The following is a 15,054-nucleotide window of genomic DNA, read 5'->3' as shown; positions in this document are numbered from 1 at the left end:
ATAAAAAAAAGAATTAAATTTTGCTATTTGCAGCAACATGGATGGACTTGGAAGGCACTGTGCTAAGTGAAATAAGTCAGACAGAGAAAGACAAATATTGTATGATATCACTTACATGTGAAATCTAAACAATGCAATAAACTAGTGACTATAACAAAAAAGAAGCACTCTCACAGATATAGAGAACAAACAAGTGGTTTCCAGCGGGTAGAAGAGGGTGAGGGGCAATATAGGGATAGGGGAGTGGGAGGTACAAACTATTGGCTATAAGATAGCTCAAGGATATATTGTACAACACAAGTAATACAGTCAGTATTTTTAAATAATTGTAAATGAAAAATAACCTTTAAAAATTATATAACATTAAAAAAATTTTTTTAATAAAGTAAACTAAAAAAATAGCTGGGGGAATCAAGAAGGTAGAGTAGGAAGACATGGAGCTCACCTCCCACAACAAACACATCAAAATATATCTATAAATGGAACAGTACTCATGCAAAGATAACTGGAAGCTGGCAGAAGAACTCCTTTACAACCAAAGTTGCAAGACAACTTTGTCAGTTGTCTAGTCAGTTACAAGGGAACCCCCATAAGAATATCAGCTGATTTCTCTGAAGAAACTTTGCAGGCCAGAAGGGAGTGGCATGATAGATTCAAAGTCCTGAAAGGGAAAACCCTGCAACCTAGGATACTCTACCCAGCAAAATTATTATTTACAAATCTCTGCATTATCAGGTAGGTTGGGGGAAAAAAGACTTTGGGTCAGGACCTCCATCCTTGGGAGGAATCTGTAAGGAAGAGAATGTCTGCATGGGCAGACCCTTACCCTAGGGAGCTAGAAAGTGGAGCCACAATCTGAGCATCCCAGCCCTGGGGTCCACATGGAGTAGAAAACCCTCTTGCCTGCTGAGGCAAACAGAAGGGCTAGAGAAGTCTAGACTCTGATGATGGCTTTCTAACAATTAGTGCAGAGACAGCCTTGCATTGGTGGCTGCCACCTTGCTGCATTTCCCAATCCAAAGGGGCAAACACCCCAGCCCCACTCACTCCACAACACAGCCTGGCACAAGATCTGGGCAAAGACTCAGCCTACGTATGCAGAAACAGCCCAGAAGGCCCGGGTGATATCTGGGGTGGAGCCATGGAGGCCACTGTAATTGCAGGCATGGAGCAGTACCACAGGAGTGCCCTGCAGCTAAGCACTGAATCTTGGGTAGATAGGCCCTGGGAGAGGACTCATCCAGAAATTAAGAGACAGCCCTGATGGCCTTGGGTGTGAGTTGGGTGGAGAGAGCCATTGTCAGCAGGCTCAGGAGTATGCAGTGGTTCCTCTCCCAGTGAGAGCACCCCAGCTCCACCCACTCCATACCACAACTTAGCGCTAGTTCTGGGAGAAGACTGCCACAGTAGCAGCCCAGATCCCAGGTGGCACATGAGCCACCTCAATTCCTGTCACCACAATGCACCAACCCTGAGACTCAGCCTACTCTAACTGACAGCCTAGCACTAGATCTGGGATGTACACAACAGAGAAAAGGAAGCAACCTTGTGCTGCTTCTGGGCAGATGTCTACACAGGCAGCACATAGGTCTCTGTGACTGTATGGGCCTCATTTGCTTTCAGTGATCACCTCTTTGGGGCAGGGCAAATACTCAAGGGCAACAGAGCCTGACAGAACCCAAACCTTAGGGCTTCTACTCCAACTACTGGGAAGCAAACTCTGCCACTTGTGGGGCAGCCACAGGCACAGAGGAGAGAGGAAGCCCTACCTCACATCCTCCACAGGCTCTAGATACTATAACACCAACCACACCCTCTATCAAAAGGATAACGACCAGCACACCCTGAGGAAAGATAGGGCTGGTGGCCATACTGAAACCAGCTCTCACACCAAAAACACTGAACACACACAGTCTCCAAAGCAACAATCCCACATAAAAACACCCCTTCAAGACCACAGTAGAAATATGTTTCCCCTAAATTCATAGAGACAGAGAAAGTTAAGTAAAATGAAAAGGCAGAAAACTACTCCCAATTAAAACAAGAAAAATCCCCTGAAAAAACAAATAATGAAACAGATCTCACCAGTCTACTAGACCCTGAGCTCAAAAAGGTGGCAATAAAAATGCTGAGTGAGAAAGATTATTGATAGAAATGCAGATCACTGTAACAAGGAACTAGAAGCTATAAAGATGAACCAATCAAAAACAGACAATTCTATTGCTGAGATTAAAAGCAATCTAAAAGCAATGAATAGCTGACTAAATGACACAGAAGAACAAGTAAGTGATATGGAAGATAGAATAATGGAAATCACGCTACCATGCAGAAAGACAAATTTTAAAAAAAGCAACATGTAAGATCTATGGGATAATATAAAACATGCCAACCATAATAGGGGTTCCAGAAAGAGAAGAGAGAGAGAAGGGGATCAAAAATGTATTTGAAAAAAGTATGGCTGAAAATTTCCCAAACCTAAAGAAGGAAACAGATATCGGGTACAGGAAGCACAAAGGGTCCTGAACAAGATGACCCAAACAGATCCACACCAAGACATATCACAATTAACATGGCTAAAGTTAAAGAGAGGATTCTAAAGGTAGCAAGAGAAAAACAAATAGTCAGTTACAAGGGAACCCCCATAAGAATATCAGCTGATTTCTCTGAGAAACTTTGCAGGCCAGAAGGGAGTGGCATGATAGATTCAAAGTCCTGAAAGGGAAAACCCTGCAACCTAGGATACTCTACCCAGCAAAATTATTATTTACAATAGAAGGAGAGATAAAGAATTTCTCAGACAAGCAAAAACTAAAAGAATACAGCAGTACTAAAGCTACCCTAAAAGAAATATTGAATGGTCTTCTCTAAATGGAAAAGAAGCAAGAATCTATAGGAAAAGGAAAATCCCAACAAGAAAGGCAAATATATAGTAAGGTTTGAAGATCACTTAAATAAGCCAGTACACAGATTAAAAAACAATCCAAAAAAATTGTAAAAACAATTATAATTACAACACATAATAAAAGGATAAGCATGAAGATGTAAAATATGACATCAAAATCCAAAAATGTGGGGAAGGGGAAAAAATGTAGATCTTTTACAACATGTTTGAACATGAATGACTATCAGTTTAAAGCAAGTAGATATAGTTATGGGTCAACATACTTGAACTCCACAGTAACCACAAATCAAAAATATACAAGAGATTCACAGAAACCAAAAAGAAAGAAATGCCAGTATATTACAAAGAAAAATCATCAAACCATAAAAGGAAAAACAAAAAGAATAAACAAAGAAAAATTACAAAATCAACTTGAAAACAAGGAATAAAATGACAATAAATACATACCTATCAATACATGGAATAAATGCTCTGATCAAAACACATGGAGTGGCAGAGTTGATAAAAAATAAATAACACAAGAGCCTACCATATGCTGCCTACTAGAGATTCACTTCAGGGCTAAAGACAGAGACTGAAAGTGAGGGGATGGAAAATGATATTTCATGCCAATGGAAATGAGAAGAAAGAGATGGTAGCAATACTCATACCAGGCAAAATAGACTTTAAAACAAAGTCTATAACAAAGACAAAGAAGGGAATTATATAATGATAACAGAATCAACATAAGAAGAGGATATTACACACATCAACATATAAGCATACAATACAGGCACACCTAAATATATAAAACAAATACTAAGAGACATAAAGGGAGAAATTTACAGGAATACAATAATAATAGGAGAAGTTAACACCCCACTGACATCAGTGGACAGATCATGCACAGAGAAAATCAATAAAGCAATACAGGTCCTAAATGACACAAGAGACCAGGTGGACTTAGTTTATATCTACAGGACACTACATCCAAAAAAAAATAGAATACACATTATTTTCAAGTATTTATGGAACACTCTGTAGGATAGAGCACATATTAGCTCACAAAACAAAGTCTCAACAAATTTAAGAGGACAGAAATTATTTCAAGCATCTTTTCTGACCACAACAGTATGAAACTAGAAATAAACAATACAAAGAAAAATGGAAAAATAAGAAACATATGGAGACGAAACAACATGCTACTAAAAAAATGAAATCAAAGAAGAAATCAGAAAATACCTCAAGACAAACACCCTAAGTGACCACCTAAAAGAATTAGAAAAAAAGAACAAAAAAGCCTAAAGTTATCAGAAAGAAAGAAATAATAAAGATCATAGAAGAAATAAAGATTTAAAAAATAACAGAAAAGAGCAATGAAACCAAGAGCCGTTTTTTTGAAAGATAAACAAAATCGACAATTCACTAGCCAAGGTCACAAAAAAGAAAAGAGGACCCAAATAAACAAAATAAGAAATGAAAGAGGAGAAATAATAACTGATAGCACAGAAATACAAAACATCATAATAAAATACTATGAACAACTATTATATGCCAAAAACTAGACAACTTGGAAAAAATGGACAAGCTTCTAGAAACATACAGCCTGCCAAAACTGAGTCAAGAAGAAACAGATAATGTGGACAGACCAATCACTAGAAGTAAAATAGAATCTGTAATTAAAAAAAAAAAAATTAGGGACTTCCCTGGTGGTCCAGTGGCAAAGAATCCACCTTACAATGCAGGGGACAGGGGTTTGAACCCTGGTCAAGGAACTAAGATCCCACATGCCATGGGGCAACTAAGCCTGCGTGTCACAACTACTGAGCTCATGTACTTCAATGAGAGAGCCCACGTGCTGCAAACTACAGAGCCCACTCGCCCTGGAGCCTGCGCACCACAACTAGAGAGAGAAAACCTACACTCCACAACTAGAGAGAAACCCACATGCAGCAACAAGAGACAGGCCCATGCACCATGATGAAGAGCCCACATGCCTCAGTGAAGGTCCCGAGTGCTGCAACTAAGACCCAATGCAACCAAAAATAAATAAATAAATAATGAATAAATCTTAAAAAAAAAAAATTCCCTGCAAATAGAAGTCCAGTACTGGACAGATTCACTGGGGAAATCTACCAAACATACAAAGAATAACTTATTCCTATCCTTTTCAAACTATTCCAAAAAATTGAAGAGAATAGAACACTCTCTAATTCATTCTATAAGGCCACCATCACCCTGATACCAAAACCAAACAAATACACTAAAAAAAAAAGAAAGAAAGAAAAGAAAATTACAGGCCAATATCTCTGATGAATATAGACGCAAAAATCCCCACCAAAATATTAGCAAATCAAATCCAACAATACATAAAAAGGATCATACACCATGATCAAGTTTGTTTTATTCCAGGGTCATGAGGATTGTTCAATATTCACAAACCAATCAATGTGATATACCACATTAACAAAAGAAAAAACAAAAATCACATCATAATCTCAATAGACACAGAAAAAGCATTTGGCAAAATTCAACATCCATTCATAATAAAAACTCTCATCAAAGTGGGTATAAGGAACATATCTCAACATAATAAAGGCCATTTACACCAAACACAGAGCCAATATAATACTCAACAGTGAAAAGCTGACAGACTTCCTGCTAAACTCAGGAGCAAGACAAGGATGTTCACTCTCACCACTTCTATTTAACATAGTATTGGAAGTCCTAACCTAACCACAGCAATAAGAAACTGGAAAGGAAGTGGTAAAACTGTCACTCTATGCAGATGACATGGTACTCTATGTAGAGAACCCTAAAGTTTCCACACAGAAACTATCAGAACTAATAAAAGAAGTCAGCAAGGTAGCAGAATACAAGATTAATATACATAAATCTGTTGTATTTCTTTATATTAGCAATGAAATGTCAGGAAGAGAAAATAAAAGAAAAATCCTGTTTAAAATTGCATCAAAAATGTAAAATACCTAGGGATAAACTTAACCAAGGAGGTGAAAGACCTTACACTGAAAACTATAAAACTTTGATAAATGAAACTAAAAGTGATTTAAAAAAATATATATTCCATGCTCTTGGATTGTCAGAGTTAATATTGTTAAAAATGGCCATACTATCCAAAGCAAACTACAGATTTAGTGCAATCTTTATCAAAATATCCATGACATTTTTCACAGAACTAGATCAATCCTAAAATTTATATGGAACCACAAAAGGCCTAGAATTTTCAAAGCAATTCTGAGGAAAAAGTACAAAGCTGGAGGTATAACCCTTACAGACTTCAGAAAAAGCTACAGTCATCAAAACAGTGTGGTACTTGCACACACTAAAAAAGGCACATAGATCAATGGAACAGGACAGAGAGCCCAGAAATAAACCCACAACTTATGGTCAATTAATCTACGAGAAAGGAGGCAAGAATATACAATGGAGAAAAAATAGTCTCTTCAGCAAGGGGTGCTTGGAAAGCTGGACAGCTACATATAAATCAATGAACTTTGAACACTTCCTCACACCAGATACAAATATAAACTCAAAATGGTTTAAAGACTTAAATACAAGACTTGACACCATAAAACTCCCAGAACAGAACATAGGCAAAATATTCTCTGATATAAATCGTAGCAATATTATCTTAGATCAGTCTCCCAAGGCAAAAGAAATCCAAGCAAAAATAAACAAATGGCACTTAATCAAACTTAAAAGCTTTTACAGAGTAAAGGAAACCATCAACAAAATAAAAAGACAACCTACAAAATGGGAGAAAATGTTTGTAAATGATGCAACTGACAAGGGGTTAATATCCAATATATACAAGCAGCTCATATAACTCAATATCAAAAAAAAAACCCAATCAAAACATGGGCAAAAACCTAAATAGACATTTTTCCAAGGAAGACATACAGATAGCTAACAGGCACATGAAAAGATGCTCAACATTGCTAATTATTAGAGAAATGCAAGTCAAAACCACAATGAGTTATCACCTCACACTGGTTAGAATGGTTATCATCAAAATGTCTACAAATAATATATGCTGGAGAGGATGTGGAGGAAAGGGAATCCTTGTATGTTGTTGGAAGGAATGTAAATTGGTGCAGCCATTATGGAAAATAGTATGGAGGTTCTTCAAAAAACTAAAAATAGAGCTACCCATATGATCCAACAATCCCACTCCTGGGTATATATCCAGAAAAAAATGAAAACTCTAATTTGAAAAGATACATGCGCCGCAATGTTCATAGCAGCACTATTTACAATAGCCAAGACATGGAAACAACCTAAATGTCCACCAACAGATGAATCGATAAAGAAGATGTGGTATATAAATACAATGGAATATTACTCATCCATAAAAAAGAATGAAATATTGTCATTTGAAGCAACATGGATGGACCTAGAGAATATTATACTTAGTGAAGTAAGTCAGACAGAGAAAGACAAATACTATATGATATCACTTATATGTGGAATCTAAAAATTAATCTATATACAAAACAGAAACAGACTTATAAATATAAAAAACAAATTTATGGTTACCAAAGGGGAGGGAGGTGGGGAGGGACAAATTACATGTATTGGATTAACAGATATAAACTATTATACATAAAATAGATAAGCAACAAGGATTTACTGTATCAAACAGTGAATTATATTCACTATCTTGTAATAACCTATACTGGAATATAATATGAAAATAAAAATAACTGAATCACTACACTGTACACCTGAAACTAACAAAACACTGTAAGTTAACTATACATCAATAAAAAAATACTTAAAGAGTATTGAAAGCAAAAATTGTAACATTGTATTTAGATGTAATACATATGATAACTGTTGCTGAAGGACAATGGGTGAAGATAAATAAATATATGTGGTAGTGAAATTTCTACATTTTATGTAAAGTGTTACAATTAACCCTAATAGAATATGGAAAGTTAAGGAAGTACAATATATTGTAATCCCTAGAGCAACAGATTAAAAAGAATATGTGAAGATAAATTGCCTATATGTAAATTCAAATGGAATCATAATAAAAACTTTCAAATAATCCAAAAGAAGGCAAAAAGGGGAGATAAAAGGAACAAAAAATGATAGGACCAACAACAACAAAAAATAAACTGGTAATACCTAAATACCATCCCATCAGTAATTATATTTAATATTAACGGACTAAACACTCCAACTAAATTATGTAAGACTGAATAAAAAAGCAAGACCCAACTATATGTTCTCTACAGGAGACATGATAGATACCTAACAATAAAACCTTAAAATACATGAAACAAAAAAGTACAGAATTAAAGTGAAAAGTAGACAATTCTATAATCATTAAATTTTAATACCGCTTTCTCAGAAATTGATTCCTAGTCAAACACCAGTTAAATCACAGAATATCTAATAAACGATATCAGCCACATTTAGCTATTTGATTTTTAGAGTATAAAAACAAAAATAAATAGAAGTACAAGGAAAATATTCATAACACATATTTTAACTTACTTCTCTAAGAATTGAAAAATCAACCAATAATAAAAAACAGTGAAGATTTAAACAGTACAAAGTAAAAATGAGAATTTCAAATTTGACTCAGATCATATATGTGTGTGTGTGTGTGTGTGTGTGTGTATCTCACATCTATATAATGGATATTACTCAGCCATGTAAAAGAATGAAATTCTGCCATTTGCAACAACAGGGATGGCAGAATAGCATAGAGTACTATGCTAAGTTAAATAATTTAAAGAAAGACAAATACTCTATGTTATCACTTATACGTGGAACCAAAAAATAAAACAAAAACAAAGCAGAAACAGACTCACAGATATAGAGAACAAACTAGTGGTTACCAGAGTAGAGACGGAAGGGGGGAGGGGCAAATTAGGGGTATGAGATTAAGAGATACATATACATTTATTTATATGTATAAAATAAATAAGCAATAAGGAATATTGTACAGCACAGGGAATTATAGCCATTATTTTGTAAAAACTTTAACTGGAGTGTAATCTATAAAAATATTGAAAAACTATGTTGTACACCTGAAACTGATATAAATAATATATCAACTGTACTTCTATTTAAATAAATAAATAAATAAAGCATCTCTAAGTAAGTTTTTAAATGTAAGGTAATCGCTAAGTAAACTGCTAAGGTAAATGTTGCAATAATTTAATCTTTTGTGGTGGAACATGCAACTGTGGTACAAAAAATGGCAAACCAACCCAAGCTGGAATAGTTCCATCTTTTGATTTCACCCACTATAAAAACATACCACTATTTTCTCAATGTGAAACTATAATAAACACTCAGAAACTATGAAATAGAATGTATTTCATTAACCTCTAGGTTTTGACCTCTTTATTCTTACAACCAACCAATGGTATGAGATAAACACGAAACTCAGATCATCACCAATATTATGGAAAATAATATGGCCTCTGAATAAAAGATATTCATACATTTGAAATTTTTATTCTGCCTAGACAGATCCAACATAAATCCTAAATATCTCCTTTCAATGAGGAATATAAGATAAATACAACCTACGATAAAAACCATGTAGTCATAATTTAGTGGAATCAAATGGCAGAAATGGAAATAAATGGGAGAATTTAGAAAACAACAGACTCTAAAGCAGTATAGAAATTAGGTCCAAGAGTCAGATCTATAAAGTGCCATTCTCTCACTACCTCCTTACCCCTTAAAATTCGTCAAATATACTATATTATCTCCTCTGCTTCAGGTACATCAACCATCAGTTATTCAATTTTTGGTATCAAAATTGAATAGGTATCACTTACAAGGTAGGAAAGTTGATAGATAGGAGGAAGGGAAGTATAGAAACTTTGGGTCATAATGTAGCGATCTGAAGGAGGTATAAAGGGGTATTTAGAATCAGAAGCTATGTCCTATTACCTCTTTCTAGTGATAATGATACCAACTTTCCTACTTCAAGTAACGGCACTGAATCTCCAGAGTTGATTTCTTTTGAAAGCATACATCTTACCATGTGGAATTGTGGTCTGGAAAGGACGACTTGGGCTTTTCAGGTTCCATAAAGTCAAGCTACCATCTGAATGGCTGCACATGAATTGTTTGCCCTCATGATGCCAATCAATTGAATGAATAGCCTAATGAAATAACAATTAAAAACAAGTAGAGGAGGGGAAAAGTTGATATATCATTCTATATTCCAAAGGAAAAATATTTTAACACAGAATTATTATAGCAATAACACTTAAGAAACATATGTAATTTTTCTGACCTAGGTCATACTACCTTTGGTTTCAACCTTCTATAGGCTTATAAAAGGCTACAAAAACTCACCTCCTAAGATAAAGAAAAGTTAAGTAAATTTCATAGTATCGTTAGATCCCAGAACTTTTTGTTGTAAATCCTAGGTCCTCCCCGTACCCTTTAATGCTTCTTTGAAAATTATTACACAGAAGTAAAAGCAAGGTTATCAGAAAATAATCTCTGGTGAGGTAGAAGCCTAGTTCCACTTAAAATAGCCAACTTAAAAGGTAGTTTACATAAGAGTTGCAATTTGAGGGCTTACTACATGCCAGACCCCAGGGTAAGCAGTTTATGTACATTATCTCATTTAATCCTACAAAACAGATATTATGTTTTTCCAAATTACACGTGGTGAAATAGGCCTAGAAAGATTGAGTTACTTGCTCAGGTTACACCACTCAAAGCCAGCGTCTGACTACAAAACCCATATTTGGAATCACTGGACTATATTAACTCTAACATATACTATTTAATTTGACTTAAAGCAAGAAGAGTTTAAAATTTTTGTATTTACAGATTCATTCTGTAGATGTGAATTAAATAAAATTAAAATGTAATCATTACATTTTCCTAATTTGTTTTATTCCCAATGGTTGCACAGTGTCTTGCATAAAGTAGGTACTCAAAAAATCCGTTACATGAATAAGTAATTAATGTTATCAAATATTTCCACACTCTTGGTATTCTTTCAAAATTAATAAAGTATATATGGAACTTGGGTAATGTGCTAATAAGCAGAATGAAAGAAACTCTAGTAGGCATAAAAGTTGAACAGATGTATATACAGCATGATCCTTTCCTTAAAAGAACTTAAACAACTGCGAGGTAGGAAACATTTATACCAATGTTAATACTACTTATCGTTTGGAACTTTTAACATTTAGTTTTTTAATCTATATTTATAAAACTAAGTTATGTATATATTTATTTTATACCAAACTTATACATATATGCACACACACACATATTTCCAAACAATAAGTATTGTTAGAGTTATAAATAAATGATGACTAGAGCAGTCATTAGACATATCAGAAATGAAATAGTATATGAGTGGACCTCAAGATAAGATGTGGTTAATTGCAAAAGATACCATGACACACTGGACTTATGTTTTCTCTCACCCTGGTCTTTATTACTGGGCAGAGAAGACTTCTTTATTGCCAGGGTTCAGTAGAGGCAGTGAGAGGGAAAAAACGCTCTTCTTTGTCTTCTCCTCTGCGTATTTCTTCTCATTTTTTATGTGACTAAAGGGAAATGTCACTTCTTGCCTCCTCTACATGTTAACCTGGATGAACCTCAGTCAATTTAAAGTTCTCTCAGACTACTTTGCTATAAATGGTAGGCGCAGAGCCCCAGCCCTAACCTTTCTTTCTATCCCACTGCATTTCTGTCTACTGGAGAAGACAGATATAAAAATGATATATATAACATAAAACCAAGATAAGTACTATAAAAGTACATTTATTGTACAGAAGAGTAGGCATGTAAAACCAACTTGTTATTAAAGAATAGGATGTCAAATAGCCCATCATTGAAGAGATTGAACAACTGGAATTTGAACTGACTTAATGGGTAAAAATTCAATTTCTATTTATTTGATTATACCCCACTCTTTTCTTTAAAAAGGACCTTAAGCATTTGCTGAAAAACCAAATATAATACAACTAATTAAAGAAAAAAATTTTTAATGAAGAACAATATGGAAAATAAACTCAGTGGCTGTGACTGAATTTCTTGTAAACGAAAAAGACAAAGGAAACCCAAAAAGCTAGGTAACAATCTGAAAAAAGGAAAAACAGCAGTTAGTAAGGAATTAAAAAGTTATCCTCATGTCAGACTCTGAGAGATTTCTCTGTGAGAGATTATTTAAGAAATATTGATGTAATGAAACAAAAATTTCACAGCTAATGTGGAAGTAAAATTCATATGGTTATTTCTGAAAATGATCTTGGATTTCCAAAACAAAACTCTGAATTCACCAGTGGTTATTTATCAAGTGGCTAGTTAGATAGTCCAAATAGCTTTACAGTAGCTAAATAATTAATAGAATTTTGATATGCATAAGAGGAAAGAAGGGAGTTCACGATAAGGTATTAGCAGAAGCAAAGGCCTGGAGGTAGGAAGTAAATGGTATGTTTAGGAGACAGTGAGTAACATGTCTGAAGTGTAGAAGTGTGTAGAAGGATGCAGTAAATTAAATTCAAGGGAAAAAGCACCAGGGCTTTAACCTCCTGTCAAGGAATAAGACTTTGTACTGTTGACAACTGGGAGCCATTCAAAGGTTTTGAGGTAGAGAATTACCTGATCTGCTATGTCTTAAAATGATAATCTTGTTAGTGAAAGATATATTGAAAAGGTAAGATATCCGAGGAAACATGATTAGTTAAAAGGCTATTGTAAGTCTTCCAGGCAAAAGATAACATCCTCAACTAGGATGCTGAATGTAGAAATGAAAAAGGAGAAGAAATAAATGAGAGACAATATAAAAATTGGATCAAGAAGACTACAAAAGTGATTGCATATGATATATGAAGAAGAAAAAAGGGTCAAATATGACTCTGAGGGTTATAAATTAAAATAACTAAATCAAAATTGAAAAACTGAAAAAGAGGTTCAGACCTTTAAATATAAATTCAGTGCCAATGGAATATTCATCTGGACTTATAGATTATTAGATATTTGGATCTAGATGTCAGGAGAGAGGTAAGAGTTAAAGATATATGAATTTTTAATTTATCAGCATAATATAGGTAATATTTGAAATGGTGGGAGGGGATATGAACATAAATGTAAACTGAAGGAGAAATGAAGAGAGGGTGAAGACCTAGAATCCTGAAGAGTATCTATCATGTAAAGGAGAGTTAAGGAAAGAACCAGTGATGGAGAAAGGAGTGGTGAAAAATGAGGTGGAAAAACACAAACAAGGGAAGAAACCATTTTAAAAAGGAAGGACTGATGTAAAGTCACAGGTTTAGTGAGGAACTTAAAAGACTAAGGAAGGGGTCACTGGTCATTGGTGACTTATGAGAAGCCATTTCAGGACAGGTGATTTCAAAATATGAGACATAAAGTGATGAGGAAAGTTTGAAAAGTTTGGTAGTAACATGAAGTATACAACTACCTTTATTAAAATGATAGGACATATAATTATGCATTAAAGTAAATCAATTTTATATATATTCATATAATTCTAAGTCTAAAGTGTAGTATTCTACTGACTTAAACATTGTCAATCTTTATTTAAACATTTCATTGCAAAATTACTTTCACTTACGTTTAAAGTTAGAAATCTTCCTTCCACACTTTTTAAGGCCACAGGAAAACTAGCTGATTGAGCATTCTCATCTGGATTTCCATTTCAGCTGCTCCACTCTAGTTCCAACTGACTAAATACACAGATGGTATTTGGAATCTTATCTAACTGCTAGTCTTTTTTTTTTTTTTTTTGCGGTACGCAGGCCTCTCACTGTTGTGGCCTCTCCCGTTGTAGAGCACAGGCTCCGGACACGCAAGCTCAGTGGCCATGGCTCACGGGCCTAGCCACCCTGCAGCATGTGGGATCTTCCCGGACCCGGGCATCTGGTTAGGAAGCCCTAACTGCTAGTCTTAAGAGAGGAAGTGATCTTCATATTCATCTTTGTATTTTATGTATTTAACAAAAGGAAAACCCTAGCTTAGCTCTCTAGGACCTTCTTGCCTTATGATTCAAGGTGCCTCGTAAGTTGATCATAAAGAGCATAATTGTATGACATTGCTTGCCAGAGTATTGTTCACTAATCGTGACCAAATTACCCAGCTGTTATATCATTTACTTCTGAATTCTTTGTCACCATGACAATAATCTTGTATATATCATAAAATCTTAGTTTTCCAGAACCACTAAGAAATGAATGGGGGGTGGGGGTTATGGGATAGCTGAAGGCTTGTACCTTTAAGCACCAAAATTTAAATTTTACTTTTATAAGGGGATGGAAGAGGGCATAAAAAGAAACTGTTCTAAAAAAATGTGTTTTCCTCTCAAATTTATTTCTCTATTTATCTTAGTGTTGTCTTAAATTCTTTGGCACTCTTCCCATTTAAGCCTGGGTAATTCTAAACAGTGATTTTTGACCTGTATTTTCCTATCTCTCATCACTGTAACAATTTTTAATTTAATTGAGAGCCTAGATGATCACCTTTATTTCCACAGCTACAAGATATAATTTCCCTTTCTCACCTTTTGCCCCTAGCCTCACTCTTTTCACATTAGCTTCTTCTTAAGAAGGAAATAATAGCCTAGAATCAATCTTCGAACAACCGAAGTATCAATTAACAGACTATTCCTTGATAAGAGTTCATTGTTTTCTCTACATGAAAACCTAAAATCTCAATTCTGTACAATAAAATGTACTTCAAGATCTGACTTTTATTATTAAGTATTACTATTTTAAAAATCTCTCTTTACGGTAAGAAGGCAAGTATTAGAAGATAAGGCCTTTCAAACTGACTACTTAAACTTTCTGCCACAGAAAAACAATTTTCTAAAGATGTGAATAGTACCTTTAGAGACCTTAAGGACAAAAAGGTTAAGAAATAAGCATAGGGCTTCCCTGGTGGCGCAGTGGTTGAGAGTCCGCCTGCCGATGCAGGGGACACAGGTTCGTGCCCCGGTCCAGGAGGATCCCACATGCCACGGAGCGGCTGGGCCCGTGAGCCATGGCCGCTAAGCCTGCGCGTCTGGAGCCTGTGCTCCGCAACGGGAGAGGCCACAACAGTGAGAGGACCGCGTACCGCAAAAAAATAAAAAAATAAACATAGAGCCTAAAGGAAAGAAAAAGATAGGTAATAGACACCAACATACGTAAATGCCC

General features: G+C 35.0%; 1 protein-coding gene across 2 annotated transcripts in view; it reads right to left on the bottom strand.

The window, feature by feature from the left end:
• STXBP5L (syntaxin binding protein 5 like) overlaps nucleotides 1-15,054 on the bottom strand; it is a 383,427-nt gene that overhangs the window by 213,219 nt on the left and 155,154 nt on the right. For both annotated transcript variants that reach the window (XM_029214585.1, XM_029214586.1), the window contains exon 8: nucleotides 9,912-10,035. In XM_029214585.1, the coding sequence (XP_029070418.1) occupies nucleotides 9,912-10,035 (124 nt within the window). The remainder of the gene's footprint in view (nucleotides 1-9,911; nucleotides 10,036-15,054) is intronic.

Source organism: Monodon monoceros, unplaced genomic scaffold (assembly GCF_005190385.1).
Source record: "Monodon monoceros isolate NGI ecotype Baffin Bay Population unplaced genomic scaffold, NGI_Narwhal_1 Super_Scaffold_11, whole genome shotgun sequence".
In the NCBI taxonomy this organism is placed as follows: Eukaryota; Metazoa; Chordata; class Mammalia; order Artiodactyla; family Monodontidae; genus Monodon; species Monodon monoceros.
This window is presented reverse-complemented; position numbering and strand designations above follow the sequence as displayed.